A 14,663-nucleotide genomic window follows, 5' to 3' on the forward strand; every position below is an offset into this window, starting at 1 on the left:
TCCACCAGCAGTTCAGTTGTGGAACAACCGTCAAGCTGTCGGCACACGAACATTTTTTTCCTTTCGTCTTGGGCCATCATCTTTAAATATTTCCTGGTCGCGTTAATCATCGTGCCAAAGAGAAAATGCGGCCGTCCCACCGCATCCTCGTTTGCTTGACACTGCTAGTGGTCATCATCTCATCTTCAATCGGTACATTTCACATTTATTTGAAAAATTCGCTTTGTTGGAGAAATTTACACATTTGTACAAACAAACAAACAGGACTTGCATTGTTTAAGGTATTTTGTTCTCATGTTTAAAAAAAGATGCCGTTAGGCCAGAAGAATCGATAAGTTAACGCGCAAAAGAAGCGGAGGAGGAGGACTGGTTCATTATTATGCAAAAGACTATTTTTTCCTGGTTCACCAAAGATGAAAAGATTCTTTTTATGGGACTGTTCTGAGGAGGAAGATCATTAGCGTGCATCTTCCTTTGTTGTTCTCACGGATGAAATTTGGTTTCAGGTCACTGCCGATCGTTACGGAATCGCTACGAGGTGTGGACTCGAGTCGCCAGTAAAGAAATGGAATGCTGGGCTGGTCGCTTACTGGACATTTGGAACAACAGCAACGACGACGACCATCGTGCAGCAGGAGGAGGAGGAAATGAGGCCGTTGTAGGGGTCTGGAGTTCCGCTCTGGAGACTCGCCGTAGTTTGAGTTTGGCTGACGTACGCAGCGGAATCAGCCGGCTGCTTGGATTCCCATCAAAGTCGGCCTATTTCGCTTTTTGGAAGAAACTTTTCCTCTTCGATGTGGTGGCCAATGTTGCCAGGGTCGGCGGATCTCTTTTCCTCTACGTCTTTGCTCCTCACTTGTACCAAATGCTTCCGGGAGGTTTAGTTGGTTGACGATCTGAATTTCTTAAAAGTTATAAAGTGCCATAATTTGACAGTAGAGGGAAACCATGTTGCAAGGGGGGAGGGGTCTGAAAAACAACAATATTTTGAAGTTTGAACGAGGTATCACAGTAGTTTCTTGAGAAGTCCCACAACCTTTTCCGTTGTGGTTTCTAGTGTTTTTCTTTTCATTTCCATAATGTCTGGGTCGATGCAGTCGACTGGAATGCCAGTCGAATCTCATCGGCCGTCACCTGAGTCGCTTTTTCCTCTTTCAATTTCGATGTGAAACAATAAGCTGCACTCACGTCACAATCGGGCAGAGAGTCTTCGGCATCTGTTGAACAGAGAATCTCAATTTCGGTTCTATTGAAAGCCATATATTTATTTACCTGCTGTAGAAGTGTCTTTCCCTGCTATGCTCTGAGATTTCTCCTCTAATACACTTTCAACAATTTCAACAGATTTCTTTTCGACCCCCAGATTACTCAACAACAAACTGTTGCATGGGCTGTTGATGGATTCTGGTGTGATGATGGTTGCAGTTAGCCTCGGCCAAACTCCATTCACAGGTTGGACAGGTCTAGAATAAATCACTTTCCTTTTCACAGGTTCCTCAATGACGGGAGTTGCTGGTGGCTCTTTTTCTTGGTTGGAATTTGTTAATGCTATCCTTGGCTGTTTCAAGGGAGGATCAGTGTCACTTGGTGAGGGATTCTCTGTAAATCAAGTAAAAACAGTCATCATTATTACTGTTCAGTTATAACATTGAAGACTTTCTAAAACTAGCAGGGCAAAACATGTACGTGATAAGTCTGAATCAAAATCATGATCTTGTTCATCCTGTTGATCTATGTTAGTTAAATTCTTTGACGGAACCCAGTCAACATCATTTTCAGAGAACATGTATGCTGGTTTGCCTACAGAATGAAAGTAATTAACTTACTTAGTAACTTGGAGTTTGTAATGACTGTATACCTGAATGAAAATGTAAAGAACACACACAGGGTGTACCATAGTACTTATTGAAATTAGATCCAATAGCTGCCATCCAAGCTGCAATTCTTCTTTCAACTAACTCTCTATCACTTTTATTTTGCAATCTTTTATCTTGTTTAGGGATTGAAAAAAAAGAAACTTTTCTCGACATTTTTTGATATTTACCGCAAATAACACAAACTTTACCATCGGGCATCTTTATAATTAATTCTCAAGTTTTTACGATGTGTCTTACAACTTGTGGAAAACTATATCTCTTCCGACTACTTTTTGAACAAAGCACTTTGCCTATACAGGTAGTCAAGCGTAATAACAATCTTAGTTGTGCTATCGGCCGCAGTGGTGCGCATCGGCGTAAACTGCGCACGATTTTTTGCTAACTACTACTTTTTCATTGGTATAACATCTATAACGGACGAAATGTCAACTGAAAAATTGTCGAATTGTCGATCCGTCTTCAATCAAGCCAAGTCTGCAGCAAGTTTCGACTAGCCGCACGACTTTTGGCTCTGCGGGTAGCAAAAGTTCTAGCGGCTGTTTAGAGGGAAAACCGACGAGCCGCTGCAATTTTACCTCGTTTTCTGTCACTTTTCGTTATACACCCCTTTCACATTCTATCTCAAGAGCTCACAGGGAATCCGTATTTTGTTGAAATGTAAGCAAAATTGAAAGACTCACGTTTAGAATCTCTCTTTTTGGGAATTTGATCGTTGTCCAACCCGTTCATAAACAGAGTGGGTATCCAGTCGACATTATTTTTGTCTACCAGCTTTGCAGGCCTTCCTGTTGCAACAACAAAACAACAACAAATGGTTTACGTGCGTTAGAGTGATGGTAACTCTAAACAAACAGACTCACCAGAAGAGAAATGAATGGAACAAATTTGACACTTTTCCTGCGAAAGGTTGAAAGTTGGGCGATTGATGGCTTTGATCCAGGCTTCTCTTCGTTTGACAGCCAAGTCGTACGTCCTGGGTTCGCGATAGTTTTGCTTCAATGGATTGGGGAAACTGAACATGGAGTAATGCCTGCTATTGTTCAAACAACCAGTCACGACACACCTCTTTCCCATTTTAGTTCGACGAGATTCACCTAAGTACTACACCGAGTCCAGAATTGTTTATTACTCTCGTGTCTCGTCGACAAAGAGGAAGCGATTAGAGCCGCTCTAGCCGCTTTTATTATGCTGGCACAGTGTAATGAAATTGAAGCGGCATCTTTCTACCGTCCAGGTGCCAGCAGCACAGTCCACCGCAGATATTTCCGTTCAACAGTAAGAAATTTAAATCAACCTCGTTATTCCGAAGGTCGTCTATTCTCTCCCCTTTTTACACGCCAAAAATTAAAAACAAGAAGTTGATAAGAAATCAGGTTTATTTTAACGACAGTTTAACCAAGACAATTTGCATTACATTTCAATCAGATAGGAACTTGTAAGAATGGTCCATTATAGTCTGGGAGCTGGGTGACCAAAAAATGATTTTTGTTTAGCAAAAGGTTTGAGGCTAAAATGTGGTTAGGGGGGGTATGACACACACGAAAAGCCACGTCTGTCGACTGGCGGCCGGGGCGTTCAAGCGTGACGCGATCCCGAAATCGGCGTGAACGGTAAAAAAATCAACTTTGTTTAGCAAGCCCAAATTATATCTTAAAAAATAGAGGGATATCAACTTTATTTAGTTTCCGACAGACAGACGTCATAATCTGGGGCCTTGGGGCCATCAGACGTCGGTGTGTAAGAAATTTTACGAAATTTCAGTAAATTGTGAAAATGGCAACGCTGCATCCTAAGCGCCTAATTTTAAATAGAGAGAGTTGGGGAGGATCTGTGAATTTTTAACTAAGTAAATGTGAACAGAAAATGCATTTTTCGGTTTTTTAAATAAGATTATGCATTTATTTTGTTTAACTGATAATTTTTTGATTATTTGGTTAGTGTAATTTGGTTGCTAAATTTTTGGCGGTTCAAATTTCTTCCCTATGTAACCCGCTTTTTTTCTGCTCCTCTTTCGTAAATGCATACCGAACGTCACGGGAAACCCTTGACTAACATACGTTATGGTTTTCCCCTGTATTAGCATGGGTTGTTCCCCGCTTATGTGTATGCGCTTTGATGATATCGGAAACAAACGCCAATCGGAGCTATCGACCAATACTCGTTCTTCTTCTTCTTTCTTTTTGACGATATCTTTTAAGTATATTACTTATTTATACTATAGGCTACATATAGGCCTACTTGTGTATAGTTTCCCCGTGCTGTTGAAGAGAGACGGGACTCTCTCTGGTTGTCCCGCGGCCAACCACTTGCCCATCCGCATCGAATAAATCGGACGCTTCACGCTATTGCAGCTGGAGTTGGTGTCGACCAATTTGATCCGATCGACGACGACGGCCAACGATGTCAACCGTTTGGTTTCTTATTCTCGCTATATTGACGCAACAGAGAGAGTCTTATATATATTATGTAGCACCGTAGGACTATAATAGACATGATAAATGAGCGGAAAGAGATGGATGTGCCACTATATCGCAACAACCTGTTGATGCGCTGGTCACACCGTCACGAGCACGTCAGTATTTTCTGTTATCATTTGGTTCAGTAAAAAATAAGCTGGCGAGAAAGATTCATGAATAAATAAGTAAAATAGGGCAGTTTGACTGCCGTCAGCTTGACGTGATGTCGTATAGAAGAAAAATAAGAAATTTGATAACGCGATCCATCGAGGGTCCGGCCCAATTTTCGATTCCGGAGAAAACTCGAGTCTGTCACGTCCGAGAGATATTGAGCTGGGCATATTTACAACTATTATATAGAGATGTGCTGGTTGTGTGACCAGCCTTTATTTTTTAAGGGCTCACACGCTGTTGCTGACCCGGTCCTGTGTGTTTTAGGTTGGTCACGAGCCCTCGGAGCATTTTTGCCCGACTATATAGAAATTTATTTATTTTTATATTTTGGTTGGCGATTGGTGGTACACAGCGCAACCTTCCAGGACCACAACCCTGACTCCGAAAAGCCATAGGGGGTTAGCTCCGTACGCATGCATACGGTCGTGATTGCAATCACGACCTTGTGGCAGGCCCTTCTTTCAAGCACAGACGACTGCTGCTATACGTAGAGTAGTGATGGACACAATCAGCCGCGGGAAAAGATATGAGAAGCCACACAAGAGACCAAAATTTCGAAAGAATAAAAAAAGAGAAAACGTTTGGTGATTGGATTGATGCATCCAAATAAAAAAATCAAAAGAAAAAAGAATCTCTTGGACATTTTCGATTCAATATAGGTTAATGGGTATTTAGGCCTGATGCCGTCTTATATTTTCTAACAGAAAAGAAAAAAGAATTGAAAAACTCCGGGCGGAAAAACGAATGTCTTTCGAAATGGAGGGAGTGAGTCATTAAAACGTAAGAAGTTTAGGTATATTATTTGGAAGTTGTCTATTATAGTCCTACGGTGCTATATAATATATACTTAAAAGATATCGTCAAAAAGAAAGAAGAAGAAGAACGAGTATTGGTCGATAGCTCCGATTGGCGTTTGTTTCCGATATCATCAAAGCGCATACACATAAGCGGGGAACAACCCATGCTAATACAGGGGAAAACCATAACGTATGTTAGTCAAGGGTTTCCCGTGACGTTCGGTATGCATTTACGAAAGAGGAGCAGAAAAAAAGCGGGTTACATAGGGAAGAAATTTGAACCGCCAAAAATTTAGCAACCAAATTACACTAACCAAATAATCAAAAAATTATCAGTTAAACAAAATAAATGCATAATCTTATTTAAAAAACCGAAAAATGCATTTTCTGTTCACATTTACTTAGTTAAAAACTCACAGATCCTCCCCAACTCTCTCTATTTAAAATTAGGCGCTTAGGATGCAGCGTTGCCATTTTCACAATTTACTGAAATTTCGTAAAATTTCTTACACACCGACGTCTGATGGCCCCAAGGCCCCAGATTATGACGTCTGTCTGTCGGAAACTAAATAAAGTTGATATCCCTCTATTTTTTAAGATATAATTTGGGCTTGCTAAACAAAGTTGATTTTTTTACCGTTCACGCCGATTTCGGGATCGCGTCACGCTTGAACGCCCCGGCCGCCAGTCGACAGACGTGGCTTTTCGTGTGTGTCATACCCCCCCTAACCACATTTTAGCCTCAAACCTTTTGCTAAACAAAAATCATTTTTTGGTCACCCAGCTCCCAGACTATTAGTGACGGTTGACAAACGAAATTAAACTGGACGGCAGGTCGTCGAATGGGATTCCATGCCGGCTCACGACTTGGGCAGCTAAACATGTGAGGGGCCGCACTTTATGAATCAGTCTTTGAAGGTAAACATTTGAGATCCCATTTTCAGTCAGTTCTTTTTCCTTGAGTTTAAATAAGTCCAAAGCTGTTATGCCCTCATCATCAGGCTGGTCGATATGAGCATCAGAGTCCAACAGCAACTGGATTGCGTCTGTGATGTTGGTCGACCAGTGCTCCCATCCAATACTGGCCAGGACGTGAAGGGACGTCATTCCGTTGGACGAGGTGGCCCTTGGGTCGACTCCGAGTTCCAGTAACAATTTCATGACGTTAAGATGAAAGAGTTTTGTTGTTATTGAGCAGGTGCAGCAGGCAAGATGAAGGAGATTGCCCTGGCCGACTCTGTTGAATCTGTAATCGGTTCGAATGAAATGGTAAAGAGTCCGCTTGAATCGGTGAGTTTCTTGTTCGTTCAGTGTTGGAAGTATTTCCGTCAAAATTTCGATCTGGTCGAAAATCAACAAATCCAGCTCGTTTCCATCATCTTCCCTGTAATTAGCCGATCGCAGCTTGACGTTGTGCTCCAAGGTATATTCCATTACGGTCATAATATTGGCGAAGGTGAACTCTTCTCTGTCGGAGCTTGGCAGGTCCATGAGCTCGATGAAACTTCCAACCAGGATTTCAATTACCTTGATGATCATACTGTTGACAAATGGATCGTCCCATTCTTCGAGTCCTTGGAACTGACCCATCATGTACATGCCGATGCTGATGGCTCGATTGAACTGCCTTTCGTCGTGGAATGTATCGGCGTATTCGCACAAATGGACGAGGATATATTTATGTTGCTCAGGATCGGATTGATGCGACATCCTCTGACTGACTAACAAGGCCTGAGTGTAGAGATGCAATTCAGGGTAGCCAAAATCAAAGTTTAGCTGGGCTTCCAGTTGGTCGAGGTGTTCCAGAGTCGTGAATTCGGAAGTGAAGCCCATCGCCTTGGCCAAAAGAGACGAGGATTGAGGGGGAATTACTTTGGGGATCGCCGGTTCTCCATCGACTGTCATATGACGAAGTCTCGTGGCTTCTTTCCAGATAGAAATGGCGTACGTCGAGGAATCCATGCTGTAGAAAACGTAGGCGGCTCCCATCAATTCCAGCGCATCGATTTTATCCTCTCGACGGATTGTACTCGACTTGATTCCCTCCATGTCGGCGATGACTTTATCCAATTGTCCCTGTTCGACGGCGATAAATGCATCGACAATGTCCGCCTGGCGACTTATGATGGCTGCGCACAGAGGTGAGATATTGTAATATTTGGTTCCGTTCCACTCAAAAGCGCCGTGACATCCCGTAACATCGACTCCGAAATTGGCTATCAGATATGCGACGACATTAAAACACTCGTGACGGATCGCGGTCATCATGGGGGAAATTCCCTGTTCGTCGACTGACGTAGCTAGTACTTTTGCCATTTCAGGTCCTTGAATGGCAAGTATTTCGTTCATTTCAGTTATCGATTCCGATATCACTGCTGCAAGAAAGATGGATTGCAAAACTCTCCAATCATCATCTGAGGTGTCCATTTTGATTTTCAAGTAGGTTTCGAACTAGTTGATAAAAGTTCTGATAAATGTTCATCCCATTCCTCAGTCTTATATAGACTTGCGAGGATTTTTTTGGTGAGCAACTCAGTTCTGTCAAAGAATTTCATTTTTATCTTTCGACGGTTTTACGATTCATTAGAATTTATTTTTGCATCGAATTTAATTGAATTAAGCGCAGATTGTTCAGTTGTCTCCATTGCAATAATTTTGTGTTATGAATTTCGTATTTAGGTTTCTTTTCTTTGCCTTATGGCTCTTTTCGAAAATGGGCGCCGTGTTCGTTGCGGTTCCTTTAGCTGTTCCTAGGTGGCCATTGTTGTTTTACAGCAGACGCATACGGCCGAACGTCATACCTCTGTCTTCAGTGCAATGCCCGTGACGTATCGGAGCGGGACTCTTTATCGGTCTCAATGACACGCATTAATAGAATTATTTGTCATTTTTACTAATGAATTTAAATGAAAAAAGTCTAATAGAATTGCAATAATATGCGGATCAGGAAAACTAGTCTACTTTTTGGTCTGAGTTGCTTGATTGTTTTTGGGTGCATTGTGTTATTGTTGGGCAAAAACAAGAATTTGGCCGGTGACGATCAGGTAAACACCATCACAAGATCATACCACGGTTTTACTCCAACTTAAATTTTTTATGCAGAATGATGTTGACGATTTGGAGAAGAAGGTGAAGAAACTGGAACAGGACTTGAAGAGAAATTATGAGATTGTACAAAAGATTGGTAAATCTGTCTCTGATCTCCTCAAAGATTCACCCACCCAAGATGAAGATCCTCTTAAAGACAAAATTATCCAACCAGTTTTGAAAAATTTGGTTGGCAGTTCAGCAGCGAATGATTGCTCGTTTGTTGAGAAACCCCCCCTGCAACCCAACGTGCAGATGCTCGACGTGTACAGCAAGTTGAAATTCGACAATCCAGATGGTGGTGTTTGGAAGCAGGGCTGGGACATCCAGTACGATGAAAGCCAATTCTCTGCGCAGAACAAACTTAAAGTATTTGTGGTTCCACATTCTCACAATGACCCAGGGTATATATGAGTCCATTCATCAATTTGTTAGAAAACTGCCTCCAATTTGTTTATTTTATTGCAGGTGGATCAAGACATTTCAGAAGTATTATGAAGATCAGACCAGACACATTTTGAATAACATGGTCCGGAAGGTGAGCGAAAAAGACAATCGCAAATTCATCTGGGCAGAAATTTCGTACTTGGATTTTTGGTGGAAAGAATCTGATCAAGAAAGTAGGGATAAATTAAAACAGTTGGTGGACAACGGACAGATCGAGATCGTTACGGGTGGCTGGGTGATGAACGACGAGGCCAATACGCACTACTACGCCATGATCGAGCAACTGACGACCGGTCACGAGTGGCTCAAACAGAAACTGGGCTTCTCACCCACCAACGGATGGGCAATTGACCCTTTTGGTATGTCCAGCAGTATGGCCTATCTGCTTAAAAGAAGCGGTCTCGAAAATATGGTCATTCAACGTGTTCACTATGCCATCAAGAAAGCCATGTCAGCCAAAAAGAACTTGGAATTCCGCTGGCGGCAAAATTGGGGTAAGCTAAACTATAACAACATGTTATGGAATTTTATTTTAAAATTCAATTTCCATTGTGTTTTCTGCAGATCGCGATGGACAGACTGATATGCTCTGTCACATGATGCCGTTTTACAGCTACGACGTGCCACACACTTGCGGTCCTGACCCGAAAATTTGTTGCCAATTTGATTTCCGTCGATTGAGGTTTGCCATTCACTCGGTCGTTTTTATTCTCCACCGTAATTCATTGACTTGATGTGTTTTAATGTGCAGTTCATCAGGACAGAGTCCGATCCATTGCCCGTGGAAAGTTCCTCCTCAGCCCATCACCAATGTGAACGTTGAAAAAAGAGCCTCGTTGTTGTTGGATCAGTACCGCAAGAAATCCACTTTGTACAAGACGAACGTCCTGCTGGTCCAGTTGGGTGACGATTTCCGATACGACACGGCGGCTGAATTCGATCAGCAGTTTATTAACGTAATTTAAGCCATTGCATTTAAAGAATAATCCTCGTTATTAATGCGAATTATTTTAGTATCAAAAGCTGTTTGACTACATGAACAGCCGCAGTGACTGGTTCGTGGAGGCCCAGTTTGGTACGTTGAAAGATTATTTCGACTCGCTCCGGGCCAACGTTGCCCAGTCTGTGGAGAGTTTTCCGTCGCTATCCGGCGATTTCTTCACTTATGCCGACATTGACGACCATTACTGGAGTGGCTACTACACGTCCCGGCCCTTCTACAAGCAATTGGACAGAGTGTTGGAATCGTATCTGCGATCAGCCGAAATTATTTATTCCATGACGTGGTCGCACCTTCATCGGCAGTCGACTGTGCCCGAACGATTCCGTAGCTGGATGAGCCGCATGATGGCGCTACTGTCGGAGGCTCGACGTCATTTGAGCCTCTTCCAGCATCACGACGGCATCACTGGAACGGAGAAGGATCACGTCGTTCAAGACTATGCCAAAATGATGCAGACAGCCATTCAAGGCAGCCAAACTATTATCCAACAATGCGCTCACTTTCTACTCCATCCGGCTCAGGTCCTTCCTTTATTCTTCTTATACAAATGCACTCAATAATAATCATTTGAAAAATGTTAAACAACAGGCCGATTTGGAGCCTCAGTTGAATACTCGACACTTTTTAGTGGACGACGAATACTCAAAACCCAATGAATTGCCACGCAAAAGTCTCATCCGCTTACAAGATGCCAAGAGGGTCGTTTTCTACAATTCGCTGGCCTCTGAACGCGTCCAAGTCGTCACTCTTCGCATCTCCGAATACAACGTCGAGGTTGTAAAAATTGGTCTTGCAATTCATTTAAACAAAATAACAACCATTGAAATTGATTTAAAAGGTGATGAACGAGAAGTCGGAACCGATCAAAGTCCAAGTCAGCCCAGTATTTATCACGTCGCATCAACTTTCACCAGAGGAATTCGACATCTCTTTCGTCATCTCCGTTTCACCCTTGGGCATGTCAACCTACACGATCCGCAAATTTGTTGGAACCACACAAGAAAACACGTACGTCAATCGATAGCGCCTTTCTTTCTTTTTGTGTAAAAGGATCCAGCCTGATTTAGTCTCACGTAACTTTGATGTTTTGATCCAGGAATTTGAACGTGGCGCGAGTTGTGGTGAGAGATTTCCGATCCATCGACTCGGTTGCGCCTTTCACGGTTGATGTCAAGGATCGACTCGATGCGTTCACGCTCGAAAACTCTAATTTGAAGGCGTCGTTCGATTCCAACGGACTGTTGAGCGCCATCAGCCACGGCGGACGTGAAACTGCCTCGGTTTCCATCCAATTTGTTCATTACGGGACACGTCGAGGCAACGAGCCGAAGAGCGGAGCATATCTTTTCCTTCCGGACGGCCCTGGCCGAGTAGTTGAATCCAGTGCGGAAGAGAATGGTGTGAGAATCGTCGAGGGTTCGATCCGTTCTCAAGTGGTCGTCACATTGCCGCTGGTCGTTCATCAAGTCACGTTGCATCGATCGCCCGGAATCGATGGAGTTCACCTGGATATCGACAATCTAGTCAATTTGTCTGGACAGACCAACTTGGAAGTGGCCATGCGTCTTGTTACCAACCTCGACAGTGGCACCGCTTTCTACAGTGACCTCAACGGGCTTCAGGTGAAATGATTTGATTGACGTCACCTCGACGATTTGTTTTTGGTCTAAATTTTTCAAAAAACATTTTTGTGTCAATTAGATGACACGACGCGAGAAATGGGAGCAACTTCCATTGCAAGCCCAGTTTTATCCGATGCCTGCCATGGCGTACATCGAAGACTCTGCGACCAGAATAACTTTGGCAACCAAACAACCGCTGGGTGTGGCCAGCCTTTCATCCGGCCAACTGGAGGTATGCAATTTGCGACGAACATTATCAATTCAAATTCATTTTGTGTTTGGATGACAATTCGTTTCAGGTGATGCTCGATCGTCGGTTGAATCAAGACGACAATCGCGGCGTGGGTCAAGGCGTTTTGGATAACGTCATTCCGACTTTGAACTCCTTCCGGCTCTTGGTAGAACCGCGCATCGCATCGTGCAAGGTCAGTTTTTTTCACGATTCTCCATTTCTTTGTTGTCTCGTTTAATATTTTTGTCTGAATTGCGTTTTCTGTTTCATTTCAATGGAATTGATCCGATTACAGGGAAGCCATGGAGGCCGTCGACCCGATGGATATCCTTCGCTTACGGCTCATCGCTCGCTACACGGATTGCTGTACCCCGTGCACCAATTAGTGGCCGACAACCAAGACGACTCTCCCGAAAAGTTGCACGACAACTTTAAACCGGCCCTTTCGCCCAGTGGATCTGATATTCACGTGGTCAACCTGCGGACTGGAACGCAATTGCCCGACGATCAAGCCGTCGAGCCGTCGTCGTCGTCCGTCTCTCTCGTCTTGCACCGACTCGGCTTCGATTGTTGTTTCCCGCCCTCTGGTCTCGTCGTCAGCAACAACTTGGCCGATAACAACGAGGGCGAGTTTAGCCTGGACCGATTTTTCCCCGATTACTTTGGCAATCGAGTTCGATCCATGTCACTCACTTCTCTCCAGCACCAAGGACCCGACATTGAAAAATCTTTTACCATCGCCTTACGACCCATGGAAATTTACACATTTGAACTGCAGCCCTAGACAAAAGATAAAAACATTCCTTAAAAAAAAACAAAAAAAAAAAATGATTATTATTATTTCCTTCTTTAAAATTTCTCGACCTTTTTTTTCTCTCCCATTTCTCTTAAAAAATAATTGGCAGTGTGTGGTGAATTGTTTCCTCCATTTGTTTTTTTCTCCTTAAGACATTTGTTTTTTGTTTGCCTGGCCACTTCTTCTTCTTCTTCTCCCAACTCGCAGCGAAATGTTGACGACGGACATGCAAGAGCATGCGTCGTTGGGAGCATGCACCGAGCACGAGTTTGTGATTGTATACTGCCGTTGTGATATAATACATCACGACATGGTCGTCGCCGCCCACACAACAACCCACCCCGATCCTCTCCTGCTAAAAAACCTGGGCAGCTCTGCCCCGTAGTGTCGACCACCTTTTTCCAGCAGTGGGGTGAGGGGCCTCATTTTGACTGCAACTGCTCAAAACAGCTGATGTGCTTGTCTTAATTGAATTAAAAGAGAGAGAGTCGTAGTAGGAGGAGGAGGTGGCTCCTTTCTTTTTATGTTTTTCCTTTTGGACGGTGGGGGATTTTCTTCTTGTTTGTTTTTTTGTCCAGTTTGGCCCAGGGAGAAAGAAAACGAGAGGGGCTTCTGCTGTGTGACTGCCGCAGCTGCAAGACACACACAGAAATAGTCGGCAGCTCGGCGACGTTGGAACTTTAGTGCTCGAGCTGTCGCATTCATGTTGGATTCGCGATGCCGACCAAATCATTGGCCGACCTCATCATTTCCAGGTAAACAAATCAATTGCAGACCACATTTTCTCTCTTGACTAATTGTCATTTAAAACCAAAAACACATTTAGGCTTCATGTGGAGAAGATGGAAGGCGGAGTGGTAGTGGCTGGCCGATCCTTCCGCACGGCCAGCCAGTGCCCCACATTGATCCTGCTCTTTTCCGGTTGCTTCACCGTTGCCGGTGTGGTGTTGACGGTGTTGGTCTATCGTCCGCTCACCTACACCAACACGCATTACCTACAGCACCTGACGGGATCGCAAATTGGTGGGCCCATTCTGGTCGTCGTCGGTCTTCTCTTCTTGGCTGTCGGATTGGCCCTTCACATCGTCTCTCAACGCCTTAAATTCCCGTCCGATCAAGGCGAGTATTGACGTCATCACCTTTTCTCTCTTTTGATTTGTTGGGTTTTGTTTGTCGATTTATTTTCTTTTGCGTTGGTTTTGTTGATTTGTCGATGATTTTTTTATTTAAAAAATAGTCGCTTTGATATAATTAAGTGTAGCCCAGCTAGAGACGGACGCCGCCCCCGCCACATCTACCACCACCATATCCACCACGTCCACAACCAAGTCGCCACTGGGTAGATTGAAAGAGTATCGATGCTGCTGGAAGATTCCCTGGAAGTGGGTGAGAAAGTCGACGAAAACAATCAGCGTCAGGAAGAAAAAGGTGGTCACCGATTTGCTGGCCAGCACCGAATACGTTTGCATGTACGTATGTCGACGCAGTTGGGTGTATTGATTTCGAGTTGATCTCATTTTGTTTTTCTTATTCTGATCCAAAACAAAACAAAAAGGATCGAGCGGAGTTATAGTTCCAACAGCTATTACGAGAGCTACGACGTGGCCAGTTTTCCTGGCACTTATTGTTACAGCATCGATCGGAGCCTTCGATCCGGCGGCAGCAGCAGTAGCATCAATAGTCCTGTACAGTTGAAGACAAGGTTGTAATCCATCCTTAAGCCCACCCTCCTCTTCCATTCTTCTGACTCCCGAATTACCACCACCCTGTACACTCTCTCTTCTTCTTGATTCCCATCACTTTCGACTATATTCCGGTGTCTGTAATTAATTTCAGAACTTTTACCCCTCCGTTTTTTACGGTTTTGAACAAGAAAACGAGACGAAAAAAGAAAATGCCAAAAACAAACAAAATAATAATTTGATGATTGAGAGAATAAACTGGAAAGAAACTGCATGGTGACTTGATTGACTGTAGACAAGTTGTTCATCAACTTTTGATATGGTCACGTCCGCCCGGCCGAAATGAGCAGCGGGAGCGGGCGAACGCAATCTGCCTGAATTATAATCATGTCTTGTCAATATTGTCTCATTTGTTTCTCTCTGCTCTCTCTCCTCTAGGGCTTGAATTTGATTAGTGCGAGTGTGCGGCGGAATCCAAGTGTCATCTTGT

At 43.7% G+C, this 14,663-nt stretch overlaps 5 protein-coding genes across 7 annotated transcripts; 3 read left to right on the forward strand and 2 right to left on the reverse strand.

Annotated features, from left to right (window-relative positions):
* The first annotated feature begins 55 nt into the window (after window positions 1–55).
* Window positions 56–1,341, forward strand: LOC124200350. Its single transcript, XM_046596561.1, has 2 exons — window positions 56–192; window positions 507–1,341. The coding sequence occupies exons 1-2, from the start codon at window positions 126–128 to the stop codon at window positions 890–892; spliced, it is 453 nt and encodes a 150-aa protein (XP_046452517.1). The 5' UTR covers window positions 56–125; the 3' UTR covers window positions 893–1,341.
* LOC124200348 lies at window positions 185–3,049 on the reverse strand. 3 transcript variants are annotated; one of them, XM_046596558.1, is made up of 4 exons: window positions 2,738–3,049; window positions 2,558–2,662; window positions 1,273–1,599; window positions 185–1,217 (listed from the first exon to the last, which is right to left on the reverse strand). In XM_046596558.1, exons 1-4 carry the CDS (start codon window positions 2,949–2,951, stop codon window positions 1,069–1,071), a joined length of 795 nt encoding a protein of 264 aa, XP_046452514.1. In that variant the 5' UTR covers window positions 2,952–3,049; the 3' UTR covers window positions 185–1,068. The 3 variants fall into 3 exon arrangements, with proteins under 3 accessions (XP_046452514.1, XP_046452512.1, XP_046452515.1); XM_046596556.1 differs by lacking the exons at window positions 2,558–2,662; window positions 2,738–3,049 and adding exons at window positions 1,687–1,800; window positions 1,859–2,402; XM_046596559.1 differs by lacking the exons at window positions 2,558–2,662; window positions 2,738–3,049 and adding an exon at window positions 1,859–2,405.
* A 3,050-nt stretch (window positions 3,050–6,099) lies between these two features.
* LOC124200643 (protein fem-1 homolog C-like) lies at window positions 6,100–7,731 on the reverse strand. The gene has a single exon (XM_046596908.1). It carries the CDS (start codon window positions 7,729–7,731, stop codon window positions 6,100–6,102), a length of 1,632 nt encoding a protein of 543 aa, XP_046452864.1.
* Window positions 7,732–8,024: 293 nt separating this feature from the next.
* Window positions 8,025–12,823, forward strand: LOC124200343 (alpha-mannosidase 2-like). The gene is made up of 12 exons (XM_046596537.1): window positions 8,025–8,348; window positions 8,407–8,795; window positions 8,860–9,332; window positions 9,403–9,520; window positions 9,590–9,794; window positions 9,853–10,362; window positions 10,430–10,615; window positions 10,680–10,849; window positions 10,938–11,463; window positions 11,543–11,695; window positions 11,763–11,888; window positions 11,991–12,823. Exons 1-12 carry the CDS (start codon window positions 8,241–8,243, stop codon window positions 12,477–12,479), a joined length of 3,453 nt encoding a protein of 1,150 aa, XP_046452493.1. The 5' UTR covers window positions 8,025–8,240; the 3' UTR covers window positions 12,480–12,823.
* Window positions 12,824–13,105: 282 nt separating this feature from the next.
* LOC124200349 lies at window positions 13,106–14,395 on the forward strand. Its single transcript, XM_046596560.1, has 4 exons — window positions 13,106–13,246; window positions 13,318–13,610; window positions 13,753–13,960; window positions 14,047–14,395. Exons 1-4 carry the CDS (start codon window positions 13,209–13,211, stop codon window positions 14,198–14,200), a joined length of 693 nt encoding a protein of 230 aa, XP_046452516.1. The 5' UTR covers window positions 13,106–13,208; the 3' UTR covers window positions 14,201–14,395.
* The last annotated feature ends 268 nt before the right edge of the window (window positions 14,396–14,663 follow it).

The sequence above is a fragment of the Daphnia pulex genome, chromosome 8 (genome assembly GCF_021134715.1).
Source record: "Daphnia pulex isolate KAP4 chromosome 8, ASM2113471v1".
Classification (NCBI taxonomy): domain Eukaryota; kingdom Metazoa; phylum Arthropoda; class Branchiopoda; order Diplostraca; family Daphniidae; genus Daphnia; species Daphnia pulex.